Here is a 17060-nt window from a genome sequence, read left to right on the forward strand (position 1 = left end):
TCATGTCGTGCCATGCAATTTTTTGGTGTCTCTCTCTTTCTCTCATATCGGGGCATTGACTGGCAATGCCAAAACGGGGTATCCCTGGGGATATATGCTGTGAAGCCTTCATCAAGTTTATATCAAAGATCTCCAGCGCCTGCGGTCTGGTTTGCTCCTCTCCAATTGGGTCGATCTGGCTCTCCAAGATATGCGGCAAGGGGGCACGTCTCGCTCTCTCACTCTCCAACCAACAAACAGGGGGGTCCTTAAGCCCGCGAGTAAAAGTCCGCCAGGAATTGCGGCTCCTCTTCAGTCAAAGGAGGCGGTCGAGCTGCTGCTCGAATGGTGGCCAGATCGTCGACTGTGGCTGTGTCCGTGATTGGAGGACGACGTATGACGACCCTTCCGGTGCTTGCGGTTGGTCTCGTCTGCCGGGAGGCCTTGGACGATCCCGTTTCTGGCCAGCATGCCTCCATTAACGGAAAAGTTGCGGCAGACCATGAACGCACGCATGGCCGCGTTCTCCTGGGCAAGGACATCCGATTCGTAGGCGAGATCGGTCTGATACTCGCGGCCATTCACAAGGACGAGGCACGTATAGCCATTGGGGTCGCGGTAGCACTCGTACATAGGATCCCGCCACCCACGGCGCCGGCAGAGGCCTGGTAAAACCTGAGTTAGCCCCATTGATCTCCCGGAATGCCCAATTCGTTACCAATTGGGCTTCCCCTTGCATGCATGCACGCAAGCAACGCAGTGCGGATGACGCGAGGGTATCTGCATGACAGCCCAACAACGCGGACGGAAAGCCGCTAGCCCTACAATTGCAGTGGGTGGGCAGGAACGACGTTGGATCGGCAAGTAACAAGATGGGGCTTAAAATCCAGTCCAGGATCTTTGTGGTTGAGGAAGCAGGAACGGTCGTGCCATCCACGTTGTCAAGGGGTGCAGGGGTTGCCACACTGAATATGAACAACATGCTCCTCACAGAGAAAAATAAAAAGCTGACCCCCACGAACACACAAGGTTGTGAAAGGGAAAGACGGTGTTGTGTTGCCGGTCAGGGCCATCTGCACGACTCAATTGACAACTTACTTTCCAGGTATTGCATGTAGAAACCGCCCATTGTGAATGACAAAGTCCTCCTCCAAGCGAATTGAGGTGTGAGTGAGGTCCGGCAGGCCCAAAAGTGGAACAGGGGACAGAACGCCTGTGATGCCCAGGGTGCTGATGATGAAGTGAGGCAACAAGAAAAAAAAAAGAAGCAACAAGGCCACGGGACCTGATCCGGACTCCGTAAGATGCAATTGAGCCCAACCTAAGGAGCAGGGTGGTAGAGTAAGCACACCGAGGTAGGGCAGTGAGGGTGAAGTCGAGTTTGTCCTACTTTAGACGAAGGTGTAGTGTAGGTCGAGGGGTGGTGTTGAAAAGTTAAGGCTGATATGCTACGTATTCCAAGGCTCTCTGGTGCAGAAAATCTGAGCCATCAACGGCGAGACATGTGTGATTTATTGCAGAAATCTGGTGTTAGTGCGGGGCAGGGATGTCTAGATACAGACCCAAGGAGAAAATGACGGAGAGCTAGCGGGATAGGGTGAAGGGTTCGACAGATGCAAGTCGAAATGCGGCTCTCAAAGTGTGACCCATCTTGATGTGTTGGCGTGTGTCGTTGCCAGTTGATAAAACTGCTGAGACTAGAGGAACTCCACCACGACACATGGGGGGGATGCACCAGCTTGGCGAAGATCTCTTTGATAAGTCTCGGGGTATCGAATTGGCAGAGGCACAAACGCGGTACGGCTGCTGGTACGCCGATATTGTTACTTTTTGGCGTCTTATTGTCCGACAAAGGGGCGGTGGTCCTGCTGGGTAAAAGGCGCTGGTATATGCAGACCTAGGCATAGTGAAGTGGCAAAATGGAACCATTCGACCTGGCCAATCTGCGCGTCTGCAGAGATGCCAATCCACGACAGAAGAACGGGGGCTCGACAGGTCCATCTTCCGGGCCTGCCAGTCAGATCCTACATCTGAAGGGGTGTTCGAGCAGGAGCCAGCAGGGAAGGATGTTCCTGGCTGGCTCGCCTGGTGGTCTGGGGGGCAGGATGGGAGAGACAGCGATACGCAGGCCAGATGGAGCAGCCTAGTGCTCTCTGGCTGAAGCTAAGACGCCAACAACGACTACGACGACGACGACACCTTGGTCCGTCTGAGAAATTGAGATCCCCTCGGCGGCCACTAATGCAGCTGCAGCCAATCGAGAGAGCAGAAAGGTAAAGGAAAGGCATCGAGAGGTATTGCCTGGTACTGGCCGTGTGCCCTGGATGCCTCGAAGACGAGACGGGATGCGATCGATACCCCTCCGCAGATAGTTCTGCATGACTACCTGTCATGCTACCACGGCGGTTGTCTGTGGGAGGTACTATGCAGTACGTGTTGCATGTACGTATTGGGCCATGTACATTGCATGGACCGGCCGGAGGCCGTGAGGGGAATGGGATGGGCATGGGGATGGGGCAATAAAGACAAGAGAGGAGAACCCAGGCCATACCAAAGTAGACAAGACGAGACGAGCGGCGAGGCGAGGCGATAACTCGCAGGCGAATCGACACCAAAACACCAGGATGGAGAAGACGGATGCCATATTTTGTGGGCCACATCGACTGTGCTGGGCGATTCGCACGAGACACCGTCAGCAACGAAAAAGAGGGACAATGTGAAGAGAGCCCAGCGTCAGCAGAGGCCGGCGAGCCAACCAGGAGCCGCAGTCTGTGATTTTGACGACGACAGCTAAAATAGAGTCGAGCGCCAGGGAGATGGACCCAGCGCTTGAGAGGCCGGCCGGCGATGAGGAGCGCCCCTGGGACTGGGATTGGGTTTGAATGGGGGGCAAGCGCATCGGAGAGCTGGGAAAGAGGGGACGGCCTCGAATGAGTGGCCCGGAACCTCACCACGAAGTCGGTGAGTGAAGCAGACTCAAAATGAGATGCATGAACAGTAGTGTAGTGTACGGTAGTGTATAGTAGTGTAGAGCATGAGTAGAGTCAAGGTAGAGTCGTAGTGGCTGGAGCCGGCAAACCCTTGCATGCCTTGCATCTGGCCCTAGGCGATGGGAAACGGCTTTTCTGAATGGAGGAAGGAGGCGAGGCGACTAGGCAAAGGCAGGACTTAAGACTCATGCAATGATGAGTTGGCACTGCTGCTTGATATTAAAACAAGAATGTATGATGAGCCGTTGTATGTACGTATGTATGCGAGTAGGTAGGTGTGTTATGTACGTCTCTCTCTATGTAGGTCTGAATGCATGCAGCAGCAACAGCAGTACATTACGGTGGCCCGGGCTGGGAGAAAGTAGCACCGCGTATGCTCCCATATGGATAGACATGGACGGTTACAAAGCAGTGACCGGCCGGCCGGCCAGCAACCGGGACACGACTCGCATTGCGGTGGGCGTAGAAAAAGAGGGAGGACACCAGAGGAGGATGATTGGCATGGTTGGAACCGAAAAGCAGATTGCATTGCAATTGGCACTGCAGACGGGCTGTAGAAGGTAGTATATTCCTTGGGGACGGACTCTATTGTTGGCCAATATTGCCTGCAGGTTGTCGCCGTGCCTTCTCACCCCGGTTGTCCAGCCGCCGTCATTGACAATCACAATGAAGAAGAGAGGAACAGGCGACGTGCAAGGGAGGCTGCTGGTACGGCACACACTCTCTCGATCTTTCTGCGTGGATGATCAGAGACACACAGACAGCCGGTTGCACAGAGCCACGAGATCTTCGCGAGACGCCAGCCCGGCGCCATTCTGCTGAACCATGATCCATGAACCATGATGACCCACGGCAAACCTTGTTCGGGGCGCTGTGGACGCCCAGTGGCCCAGGTGGAGGAGGGCTAATTGTGCCGGACTAACGAATATTAGGAATAATTCTGGAACGAGCAACACTCTCATACACTTGCTCGCATCACCTGGTGTCAATGTTGTACATGCCGCCGTCGTCTGAAGTGGTGTACATCCATCCTTACCAAACATCAACGGCACTAGAAAGAGGGACGTATGCAACCTATCCAGCCTAGGCGACGAGACGGACGGTCTCGAGTGGATTGCAATGGATATAACGGCCACACGCCGGCCAAAGGTGAAAAGTCATCAGACTCCGGCTGCTGCTGGGTGGCTGGGCTGGCTGATTTGAATACCGCTCGCAGACGCGCGCGCCATTTGCAAAGATGACACGATTCCGAAGACTAATAAATGGAACGCCATCCAATGCTGGTAGCCGGCGGGGAGAGGAGGATGAGCGAAAATCATCTCCTCCAGTAAACCCTCGTCTTCGAATCATAGTCGTTGTCCGTGGGAGTTCCGGCTTCCAACGGAAACAAGAACCGAGACTCAGACTACAACATCTACACCCACCGCATCTTACTCGCTCAAGAAAGCATGACAAGTAAACAGACGAGGTAAACTCCGTGAAAGGGGAATAGAGAGAGCGAGAAGAAAAAAAAAATCTTTTTTTCCCGCTTGCTGAGGGGCGAGTGCATAAGTGCTTGACCCCTCCCCCTCACACTACACGTCAAATTCATCCTTGCAACGTCATACTGCTTCTCGTTGAGAAAGGCGAGGCCGATGTGAGTAACCTCGGGGTCCAGCAAGACGGTACCCTTCTCCCGTTATGTCCCGCTCGGCTGCGGACTCGGTCATTCTGCGTTGTCTCTTTTGGCTTATACTACAGCTTGATAACCTGTGTACCCCCACAAACACGCATATCGCACAGCAGCAGAGGCGATGTGCCGTCTCAGACGCAACCAAAGGTGCAAAGCTCATGCAACCTCTGATGCCTCTGTGATCCATTGGAGATGTCATTAGATATCGATATCGGGCCACTTTCGATGCGGCCTGTTATGGCGGCCATGATTGACTCAGTCGGACGAGCTCTCTCCCTTTCTCCTTTCTCCTGTTAGAAGCAACGGCAAGCCGGGTCCGATATGCGTAGCTGCAGCTGTATTTTAGCACAAGTGCCCAAAGCAGTTCACATTGTGCTTCTTTCCCATCTAGACCGTCCAATCTGCACGTCTCATGGACCAAAGGAACTTCAGCTTCAAGTGAAGAAAACGTGCGTGCCGCAGTCTGCCGGCCCCGCTCCGGAGCCTTCTTGCTGGGCAACACATGGGCATCTCTGTCTAGAGACTGGGGTGTATGAACAACGCAGCCGGATACAATGCGGGCTCTTGCCCTAAGCATGCTTGTGGCGTCTTGCAGGAGAAAGAAACGTTATATTAGCCCAGCGCGCGCGTTGCCACGACTGGTCGGCGCAGTAATGGGGGCCACTGGAGGTGAGCCGTTCGCATGCTGCCTGGTTGTATGCTTTCAAAGACACTGACGACATGGCGGGACGTCCTTCTCGATGAGATTGGTCGGTCTCACGGCTTAGCCGCATGGCTCTAGCATTTCGCTCTTCTGTCGGGCGAACCATGCTGACCAACCCCGTGCTCTGTGATATTCCAATGTTAGGTTGGCGATTTGCGCTGTCCATGGCATGTGCTGTATCAGGCGATCAGACGGAGAGACTGCAGGAGGTAAGGTCATGGCCAATCGTAGGCTGAGAAGCTTGATGCTGAGCTGGCAATATCGTCTCATCATGTACGTTGCATGTAGCCGATGAAGTCATCTTTCACCTACACGACATGCTTATCGACGGCTTTTGTATCTGATCATATGCGGTACACAAAGGAGAGAAGGCTTTGGCCACCCTGTGAGAAAAATCATTCTGATGTGACCAAAGCGTTGCCTATTGCTATAATGCTGTGTATCGTCATATTGCCTGGCTACCTCCTGATCTAAAACCCCTGCTTCTCGGCGAAGTATGTTTTGATATTATTGACACATCTCTCCGGGATGGTATAAACCGGATCGATCGGGCTAATCCGATCCTGCTCGTCAAATATCTGGTCTTCGCAGTATGGTGACACAGTCCAGGTGAACGCTTCCAAAGCTGGATCCTCCATGTTGGCAGTCAACTCCCACTTATGCTCTGCGGAACTCAGTCCCGACAGAACGTAGCATGTGTGATAAGCATCGGATGGACTGTTGCTCGGATTAGTCTAGACCATGGACAAAGCGTTTGAAGGGGGAACTGACCGGCCGGGTTTGTCTCGTAGCCCACCGCGACGGGTCTGATCTTGGCAGCAGCACAATATGTACCGGATCAGACCTTCTCTGCTGTAGAGGCTCTGCTCCGATCCCGCCCTTCCCGACCCTGCCGCATTACCCAGAGCAGCCTCGATCAGCGGCCAGCATCCGCCGACCCAGTGGCTGTAACAGCCATCGACAAGCTTGTTGGTGCGGCCAGAGAAGCCACCCTCGGGGGCATACTGGCGCGAAGAAAGCCATGATATCAGTCGTGGAACATCAAGATATCTAGTCGGCCAAAATGGTCAGCATGCAGTGATTCTTGTCACTACTTAACTGGTCAGGGGCGGTCTAGATGCTCTTACCTCGGGATGATTCGATCAGGAGAATCCAGAATTGATAGACAGCCTAATGCACAAAATGCATATCCACCATGTGCCTCAACGTCCGGCTGCCCCGACAGACCTCCTTCGAATGTTTGGCCTAACTGGTTAGCGGCCGGACCATTTGGCCGACGGTAAAGCAAGATCGACTTACATTTGCGGACATAGTCTGGTATGCCTTTGAACAGATCGCCATCGGGACTGTATGCCGGTGATTCGGATGTCAAGTTAAGAGGAAGCCCAAGAAGTGATATGATCACGACAGCGCAATATGCTCCACTGCAAAGTCCATTAGTCAATATCTAGATAGGGGCATCAGGGGATGAAGCTCACCGGACATCTTCCTCTCCTCCGACCGACATCACAAAGCCTCCGTCTGGCTGTTTCAGCAAACAGAGCCACCTCCACATCGCTCTCCTATCCACAACCTCGTAGCAGTCCTCGCCGCCCACCAGCGCGAGCGCGAGGATCACAGCATAGCTTGTTGCAAGATGCGATAATTGTCCATGCCCACCACCAAAGCCGCCTGTCTCATTCTGCATCGAACGGGCCGTCTCAATTAAACTCTCTCGGTACGAAGACACGTCTTCACCAAGGATGGAAAGACCGTTGAGACACCAAAACAAGAACCAGGGCCGGCTCGCATCCGCGGCTATGAAGCCACCGGGCAATGTCCCTAAGTTACTACGCAGGAACCTAATATGCCTCTTCCGATCTAGATGGGGAACGCCGTAGTCGTTATATTCGAATCCCTCATCCTCGCCAGAGAGATATGGAAGGCAGTTTTTCACTACATCATCCTGAGCGACGGATGTGATAGTCTGAAGCGGGTCCTTCACAGGCGGGGCGTTGAGAAATAGATCTGGAATCATGGCTGCGAGGCGGACTCTGGACGTATCCTCAATGAATTCTTCATCGACTTCGGTGTCGAGAGGCCGTTGGGGCACTGTTCCAGCCGTGGTAGCCATGGCCCTCCTTTTGAAGACAACCCGATTCCGTAGTCGACCTGCCTTTGTGCGGAAACTCATTACCTGATTGGGGAATTTCGACTTTGTTGTCGACGGAAGCCACCCAACGAGACCGTCATCTCTTACTATTGTTCCGCGTCTGCACAATGCTTAGCTGAGTCTCGGGATCGAGGCCACCAGCTACTGGAACAATGAAGCGATGTCGTTAAAAAGTCAGATGTTGGATTGGTAGGTTGATTTGATTGATGCCTTAGGTTGCTGCTAACAAATTCAAAATAGCCCAATCTCTATTAGTTCCCGTCTATGCACTTCCTCTAAACATCACACATCACAATCCGACAATGAACACGCCATGCCAAACATATATAGATTGACCAGAGATCTGATATCAACAAATGGGGCCCTAAAATGAGTGTAATCCCCTTCATTGATAGCAGTGCATCCGGATGCTGCTTTGTATGCCTACACCTATCTACTGTCAGATTAGTGACGTATTTTGAGAACCAGCCTTGTGTAACAGGTGGGATAATCTCTCATGTGACCCTCAATGCCATCATTAGGAGCTTTACGAATCCGACCACCGTATTTTCTTCTGTGTATGGCACAATGTCTCAGGTGGTTCAAGACAGGTCTTGATGACGGACGTTCAGCATGTGGCATGTCTTTCGTACCGGTTCATGGCTTCTGGGCTCCCACAATTTGAATCGATGCTCCGGTCTCTTGGCTGGCTAGCCTCCAAAAGCAACAATAAACGGCTCGCGAGCGGCTGCCCTTTTACTTGAATTGCTTGCTTTACGAGAACGCCTGATGGAACCCCGGGTTTCGCAGCCGTTGAGATGCGGACGCTCCCGGGTCATCTTAAATCTCACCGCGGCCCAGACGCAGCAGTGCTTTCGCCTCAAGGTCCGCATTAAGCAAATCGACAGCTCTAGCCAATCCCCTAGACTCGTGCCGGGTCGAAAAATATTGCATGCATCAACGGCCGTTGATGAGCAGTTTGCTGCTCTAGTGGCAAATGTATGTAAGTGTCTATGTATGAAGGGTTTCGCCATCGAGCTGCAGGTGCTTGGTGCCTGCCGGCTCCTACGGGTGATCCGCCTCCTTGCTTGCCTCCTCGTGCTGCTGTCAATTACAGGAACTGGCTGGCAGGAGCCTGACCGGCTTCCTTGACCGCATTTTGAAGCCGCAGAGCAACTGCTTGTCTAGCATGATGATTGCTTTTTTCTTCGGTAGACGATATCTGGAGATGCCGGAGAAAGTGGGTTATTTCGTGGTCCATTTCCACGAGAAACGGCGTTCTCCAGTCCCACAGCTGCCCACTACATGTAGGGACTTCCTAGCAGGTTCGTTTGAATCACGCAAGAGGATAGACAACGCAGCCGTAGTCTCGCCACGCCTTGACGATCGAACTTGACTCGCAACCGACGGACTCTTGAATCATCAAGTCTTAGTCCGACCTTGATATAGCTGGCCGTTGCCCTCAAGCTCCCTGTAGATTAGCCCATTGTAACGAGATACACTTGCAAACTGTTGCATGGAGCGGCGAGTTCCCGCTTCATGCTCTGCCTGCGCCCAACCAAGAAGAGGCAAGTTTCTTCGTCCTTTAGAAGCAGGAAGGTGGAGAGATAGAGTGCTGGCGTGCGTCCCACACGGGGCTGAGGGCCAGAGTGTTTTAAAGGCCCAGTATACGAATCGATCGTTCCCGTCCAAGGTTGCAGATCGTCGTCCCTGCTTCAGTGAGGGGTAGAGGCCAGCTGATGAGACGTGCACGCTGACGGCAGCCGAGATATACTATAGAAGCCCCTGGGGAGTTAATAGCCCGAGTCTCCCTGACCAGGAAGCCAGGAAGCCATTCCCAGGATGCTCCTGGAAAGTGCTTCAATAGTAGAGTGTCTTAAAACAGCAGCGGGTATAGTGCTTGCCAGGAATGGGGGTGGAGATCGTGCCAGCTATATCGCGAGCTTAACCAGCGGTCAGTAGCAGGCTTGTCTACGATACTACTAGCGCCGACACAGACCAAGGTCTGTGAGCTCGGGGGCTTCCTTCGTCACGTACGTCGGCTCGGGATGATTCGACAGGAGAGAGAGAACGAGGGCAGTGCTGGGCAAGTTGTGCGCCCCTCACCAGCTTCGAGCTCAATTCGATCCTGATCTGCTCTTCCCCGCCATCCTGTGTACCACTCGAGCTTCGACGCCTCTGGATGGGTGACGATATCAGCCGATCGACTGGATTGCTCTGTGAAAAGACTTCCAATTGATCAATGGGAAAGACGAATTCCGAGTTTTCTGGATTGTGAAAACAACCGAAACACGACTCACGCGTCTCAAAACTCCGCCTCTTATCAAGTGGCCAAGGGATCGAGAGAGCAGAGCAGAGTAGGGTCCGCCATTAGAGTAGCCTCTAGCCCAGGCCTGGGTCAGGGTTCCTGAGTGGTCTGGATTTGCGCACGGTAATTGGATTTGGCGTGGGGAATACTCGCATGGACTAGCCGTTCTCGATGGCGCAGCTCACGCCAAAGGCGACGGTGGCCATACACAGATCGTGGACGACTTGAGCCGAATGCAACCATCACTGCACCCGAGAGGGACCGTTACTTCTCTCCGTCGAGATACCTCGTGCCTCACTGTGCTGGGTACTTCGAAGAGCGCCCTGGCTTGCGGCGACATGAGAGCCTGCCTTCCCGCCTGCAAGCACGGGGCTTCCTGTCTGGTCTAGACACGCCAACTGGGCTCTTTACCACTTACGACATGCCAAAGGCAAGCCTTTCCCGCCCAAAGCCCCAGGCGGCAATGGGAGGGTTTCGTATACGAACGGCAGGCTGGCCATAGTAATCAAGACGTAGGAGACGGCGTTGAGAGACATGAATAAGGCGAAACAGATTACACAAAGAACGCGGAAGCCAGAGACAGACAGACTGAAGTGTCACAAGCATCTGAAATTTGCTGACACAGTGACATACCGGTATTGAGTGCCGGGGGATGATTAGATGAAGACTTGATGGGCTTGGTTATCATAGGAGTATGTCATAGCTGTTGGTGATCGGCCGGCTTCTGCTGCCACCCGTCTCTCTGCTGGCACAAGTGCCTCAGCCGACAGAAGGCGGTGGCGGGTTGATAAGCGCTTCAAGTGAATTCCAGGTTCTCTACCTCTGTCAGACGTATTCATTTAAACCTCAATGCTTGAGCTGGGGAGGTTTCAACGAAGATCTGCACGAGTATCTGGCACGTTTCCTCCGGCACGGCGAGTTCTCGCGGTTCCAGGGTCTGATTACAAGGAGACAGGCGTGCGTCGGCGGGTTGGGGCTCCTTTTTTGCGCTTTTCCTGCCACAATGGCATGCTGATTGTGGGCTCATGAGCCCCGCGGGCAAGGATCACGATGGGGGCTCTGAGACCTACTTACCTCGGGCCCTCTTAGGGGTATCTAATGGCTGGCGGCAACGGCGTTTTTGTGGCATGGCATGGCATGGTAGTATGGCGGTCACTGGTCTGTAGGAGTTGTGTGTGAACTAGCCTACTACGTAAGTCCAAGACAATTCGAGACAGGCGAGCATAGAAGCATAGAAGCAGGGCAATTTCCGCTGTCAAGCCACTTGTGCGTTGAACAACTCGACAAGAGACTTCTGAAGAGTCCATCCAGCCTTTCCTTTCCCTCCACTGTAAGCCCCCCGAAGCTGTGCCGCCGCAAATGGGTTGGGGGTAACTACAGTACCTCGCGTGCCAACCCTGGACTGTGCCGCGAGGAGACAGATGAGAGTTGAATAGAGAGAGGGAGTGAAGCAGGAAGTCCCCAAGACAGTGCGAGGAGGCTGGCCGAGGAGTCTCTGGGATGGAGTTGCTGGAGTCTCTACTTTAGCGTCAGTTGATTGGTGTCGTGTGCCCCGCCGTGGTCCACGTTCTTGCATGGCACGGAAGGTGACGGGGGCCTCTAATTGGGTGTGCTGGCTGCACGAGCCGGCCGGGGCTGGGACACCAGCGCTGCACTTCTCACCGCCTCTTCAACGGAGCGGGACCGCACAGAGAGCGTCCTCCCACCTCTACAATCCGCTCACCCACCAGCGCCCATCTCACCACCTCGTTGCGTGCGCTGCATGCGTTGAGCACGCTTCTCACTCCTCTCCCGAGTTTCTCTCCCCCCCAAACTTCTCCCCAGGACATCACTCATGACCACCCGCTGACCCTCACCGATCTCTGCTCGAGATCCGCCAAAAGAGCGGTGTCATCTTGATACAATACTATCGATTCTCCTCCAATCCCTCCACACCCGATCTCTTCTTTCTCTTGTTTTGGCACCATGACATTCGACTTCAACGCCGCCCAAGCAGGAGCAGAGGCCGCGTTGCTGGAACAGCTTGGATTCGACCCGCGGGACCGCTACCCTTTCTCCTCAACCGCCGCCGCCGCCTCGACCTCCATCCCCACCACTTCACCTGGCAGCGTCTCGATGGCCCAGCAGCAGCCCAGTCGCCAGAGCCCCGGCGCCGCCTGGCCGATGCCTCTCGATATGGCAAATGGCGGAGTGGGAGCAGTCTCGATGCATTCACCTAACTCGGGCATCGTCGCGGTCTCATCTCCCGAGGACCAGCACCAACACCAACACCAGCACCAACAACAACATCAGGCACAGTCTCCGACTCACCACAGCTCGGCAGCCTCGAGTCCTCACCAGCAGCAGCTTTCTCCGTATCAGGCATCTGCTCATCCCAATCCCTCGGCCCTCCTGGCAGATTGGACCTTCCCACAACAGCAAGTATCGCAGCCAGCCCAGGATTTATCCCACTTTATCCAGGACTCCGCTCTGATAAGCTTCAATCCCTTCACCGCGAGCCTTCAACCTTCCCCTCTCGACTACCTGCCAGCCACTACGCAGGCTGCGCTTGAGGCTAGCATTCACCAGATGGAGCCCACTTTCAACATGTCCCCGGTCGACGGCCAGTGGGTTGGTGGCATGGGTGGCATGGGCGGGATGGCGAATTGGCAGGATTTCGAAACGGCTATTCAGTACCAGGCCGATGGCCTTCCCCGCATCCCGAACAGTTTGGGAAGCAATTCCCCAACGGGAACGTATCTCGAGGTTTTGTCGCTAGGATCAGGCAGTGACAATGGCTGGGCTCAGGTTGATGTGTTCCATCAGAATTACGATTCGTACCCACAGACGCAGCAGGCCCAAAATGCTGCTATTTTCAACCCAGGCCAGACTCTGCATTTAAGGACCAACTCGGACTCTTCTCAGACCGACGGTAGCTCGCTTGAATTTGGCAGCTATGAGGAAGTGACCTTCCCATACTCTCCATTTTCTCCCGAGTCGGACACCTACATTGATACCACCAACAACCACCGCAACTGCTTCCACGGGGACAACCACCACCACTCACATGAGATAATCAGCCCTACCGCTGCTGTAGCCCCAATGCCCATCAAGGCTACTCCTTCCACCCGAGCAACTCCTGCCAGTGGATCCGGTGCAGGCTCCGCGTCAGGCTCCGCTTCACCGCCTGCAAGGAGGTCATCAGGTCCTCGAAAGAGCCCAATTACCAAGACCAAGGCAGTGATCCGTAGAACGTCGACTGGCAAGAAGGATGGCACTGGCGAGAAGAAGGTTGGACGACGTAGAGGCCCGCTGCTTCCTGAGCAACGCAAGCAAGCCAGTGAGATCAGAAAATTGCGAGCTTGTCTACGATGCAAGTTCCTCAAGAAGACTTGTGACAAGGGAGAGCCATGTGCAGGTTGCCAGCCTTCTCATGCTCGTCTTTGGCAAGTCCCTTGCACTCGTATCGATATCAAGGATATTGGCTACTTCATGAAGGATTGGAAGGCCGATTACGAGCGCCACCTCGATCGTGGTGTCTCTGTCTACAACGTCAAGGGCTTTGCTCAAAAGGAGACCATCATGTGGGTCACCCATGGATATGGTTATGCCCTGCCGATCCCGGTCCGCGAGGTTTATGTTGCAGATGACAGCTGCTTCAGCGTCGACTGGGTTGAGTCTTGTCTGCAAGACCAGGAACCCATCGACTTTGAGATTCGCACCGAGAAGCTCGATGTTGGCCAGGATGGCGTCTCTATGGAGGCCCTCTCAGAGTACCTCGACAAGCACATCGACCAGTCGTTCGAGCACTTCATTGATGACCACTTCGAGGGCACTCCCTTCATCACGGAGATTCTCAAGACTGCTCACCGGTATTACCAGAAGGAGAAGCTGCCTGTTATCCGCAAGGCGCTCAAGCTTGTGCTGGCCTACAACCTCACCATGCACATCACAATGATTGAATCTCAGGGTGAGGAGGCATCTCTCGAAGGTACTATCGATGACGAGGACTCCAAGTTCTATGGCAAAGTCGTTGCACCTGTCATGATCAACTTCCAGATTAAGTGTGCCATGGCCGATATGTGGCGTGAGCTGCAGAAGGACATCCTTGAGGAGCTCTCCGCTCTGTACTCTAGTGTCTACAGCGGCGATCGTCTCAAAAACTGGCCCACAATCTTCATGCTGGCCTCTATTCTCCTGGCTGTCTGGGAGGAGATGCAGTTCGACTGCCATTACCGCGTTCCCGACCCGAATGCGGTCAACAAGTTCTGCAGCGACATGGAGACCACTCCAGTTGGTGTAATTGTTGGCCTTTTCCACGCCATCTCCCAGAAGCTCCCTTGCTTCACCGAGTGGGACACTCGCAGACACGGACAGTTGTTGAACAACAATGTCGCAGTCTGCGATGCCATGACTGAAGTTCGGCAGCATGTCATCAAGCATGGTGAGTAATTCCCTAACGAAGAGATACGTATGTCCATGTCTAACACACTTTCCAGAGTCGTACCTGCGAACACGGCCCGAGAGCAAGTTTGACCGTTACGATTTCGACTCGCTGTCGAACAAGTTCCTGTCTAAGCTTGTCATTCGCGCGTAGTGTTAACTCCACCCTTGATTACCTTGTTGCATATGATATCCTTCTGTTCTCGCGTCACGGCCTGCAAAGCAGACTGGGCGTGCCTATTGTTTCATATGTCGACGATTTCTTTTGTTGGAACCATTCAGCGAGGGCGTTTTGAGATTCTCCGTACATAACCTCCACCCATCAGCAACCATTTCACCAACCTACCAAATTATCCATCTACCATTCTTACAGCTCACTACGGCTGGTCACCCGCCACGATCGCGACGAGAAGAAGACGCCTCTAGCGCCGGAAGCATTCACGACCATTTGATGACCATTTCTATGAAGTGTATGACTGAACTTGAACTCCCTTTTTGCCAGGGAAAAATGGGCCTATGGGATCATGTTTACGATTTTGTTTGGATCATGGGAAGAGCACAAGAGAACAGCGAGAAGCGAGAGAGAGAGAGAGCATATAGAGTATATGCATGGAATTGGCGTTTTTGATAGGCATTCTCTGACGCCTTCAACAACAATTTACGAGTACCTATTTATTACTACTTGATGGATATGAAGATTCTGGCTTTCCAATGGCTATTCCAAAAGCTGAAAAGAGATGTTTTTCTACGTTTGAAATGTTGCTATGTAGCTAGACAAGACGAAGTCAGGCATAATTCAAAACGCTCAATGAACCCACCAACTCTGTGCTTGTTTTGTTTGGTTGAGGGTGCTTTTGTGCGTTGTCCTTCCTGTGATGTGCTCACCGCTTGATTGCTCATGCAGGAGGATGGAATGCTTACTCTGTTTTAAACGAGTGCCGCATAAAGTGCCTCAGACATGCAGCGAGGGGAGAAACGTCAATCTCCGCACATCCTCCGCCATGGATTGCCGATTGCCGTTGACTAGATAAGACCTGCGCCCAATGGTCCATCGGTTCGACACTGTAGAGAAAGCCCCCTTGCAGGCCGGACGACGAGCATTGGGTGGCCTATCGATACTCCGAGTATCTTGCTGTAGCGCATTGGGTTTCAGTTGATGTCATGTGCGCTGACACGGGAGCTGAAGTGTCTGAGACTGGTCTGTTTCTACTGTAGGAACGTGGCCATGCCTATTGCTTCTATCGAGACAGACCTGCATTGTGCGTGCCGCTTCACGTGGGAGACGGAGCGCGCTGCCTCGAGATGATAAGAGCCTCAGCCAGTGGCGATACTGCCGACTCGGCGGTCTCGTCTTGGTGGTTGTCGACTTTACCTTTCTTTAGCTCCCACCTTAGCACATCAAGGTTTAGCTATCCTGCCGACTCGCAAATCTGGGAGAGCAGCGAAAATGGTGTTGGATCTGCCTCTCGGTGGCGAGTTAAGGCTGATGGGATGGCCCGTTGGCAAGACGATCCCCCTGGCGGAGGCTGAAGTGTGTGCATCTGGATATCTGGTTTACACAAGCATTTCCAGGCACACCCACCATCCCATCTCTATCAGTGGAAACTTTACATAGACTCTCCATTCTCTTTTTTCCCGACCAAGGAACCTTAGACCGATGATGCCATCACAGTGTGGCCCCCCTGTAACGCGGATTACTACATGTAGGCCGAAAAGCAACGCTGCAGTTCGTGCCAGAAACGTGCTTGGTTTAATTAAAGCGACCTCTCTATCAGGGCGGATGACGTCGCTGAGTGGCCGGGGGGTCGGGTTTGCGATGTCGCAAGGAGCCAGGGAAATAGAGGTCAGAGCAGCACCTACGGCAACCCCGCATTTGCATTCCTGCTGGCTGACAGACGAGGAGAGTGCCCACTTGGCTCTCTCTCTATCTCTCGCTCCGGTCACACCCGCGCGTCTCACTCATCGTCATGCTTGAGGGCGTCTATTCCTAACTATGGCGACGCCGAGCATGATGAGAAATTTGCTCGATAGATAATCGAAAAGACTGAGAAATCGGAGGTGAAAAACCAGGAACAGACGGCTGGTCGATGGATGGATTGAGTGATTGTTTGATTATGGTTTGACGATCAGGAACATCACGCCCTGAGGTTGGCCTTATCGTTGCTGGCTCCACTGCCCTGGTCTGACTCCCGCACCTTATCTCCACTGTGAGCAACAGCAACCAGGCATAAGGTGATCCAGGTGTCGATGCATCGTACATAGCTCTGGATCGAAATCACCTGTGGAATATATCGCGAGAGCCTCACATGGACGATCAAGTAAACAATTCCAGTGCTAGGTAGCCTCACCCCTGAAGTCCCCCCAATCACCCACTCTTTCCTGTTCCTGCAGATTGCAATTCTTAGGAGGCGAAGTGTTGCTTCAACAGGCTTGTCAGGCTGGAAACAGGTGGCTGTGGTCCAGCCTTCCAGGTGTCCGTGCACGGACCAGGTAGGTACTGCCTACTTGCCTGTAGCAGCTCCTTCCCCGCCAGGTAGAGGTAGCAGCTACTGCCTAGTCAGAACCGTCTAGCTCGTTCGGAGGGGTTCGGCCTGGTGGGTTTGGCGCTAAAGTTGCTCGCTGATGAATCACAAGCTGCCCGGATTTGCTCAGAGAACGGCGCATTCTGCCTGCAAACCAGCTGCGTGGACCCCCGCCTTCCGCCATCTGAGGTACGTAATTCGTCAAGGCGTTATCGCTTCCGGTCACTGGGACACTGCCACCTTCATCTCGCCGCCCTCTCCGCCGCCTTCCTTGCCCTTCTGCTGCCATCTTCCTCACCACCACCCTATTTAAACCTCTTGCCTGCTATTTCC

At 53.6% G+C, this 17060-nt stretch overlaps 1 protein-coding gene across 1 annotated transcript; it reads left to right on the forward strand.

Moving 5' to 3' along the window:
• Positions 1-12351: 12351 nt before the first annotated feature.
• Positions 12352-14359, forward strand: UCRPA7_4672 (putative c6 finger domain-containing protein; the record flags this gene model as incomplete). Its single annotated transcript, XM_007917223.1, has 2 exons — positions 12352-14206; positions 14262-14359. 2 exons carry the CDS (start codon positions 12352-12354, stop codon positions 14357-14359), a joined length of 1953 nt encoding a protein of 650 aa, XP_007915414.1.
• Between the last annotated feature and the right edge of the window lie 2701 nt (positions 14360-17060).

The sequence above is a fragment of the Phaeoacremonium minimum genome, assembly GCF_000392275.1.
Source record: "Phaeoacremonium minimum UCRPA7 unplaced genomic scaffold PA7_03_scaffold_359, whole genome shotgun sequence".
In the NCBI taxonomy this organism is placed as follows: Eukaryota; Fungi; Ascomycota; class Sordariomycetes; order Togniniales; family Togniniaceae; genus Phaeoacremonium; species Phaeoacremonium minimum.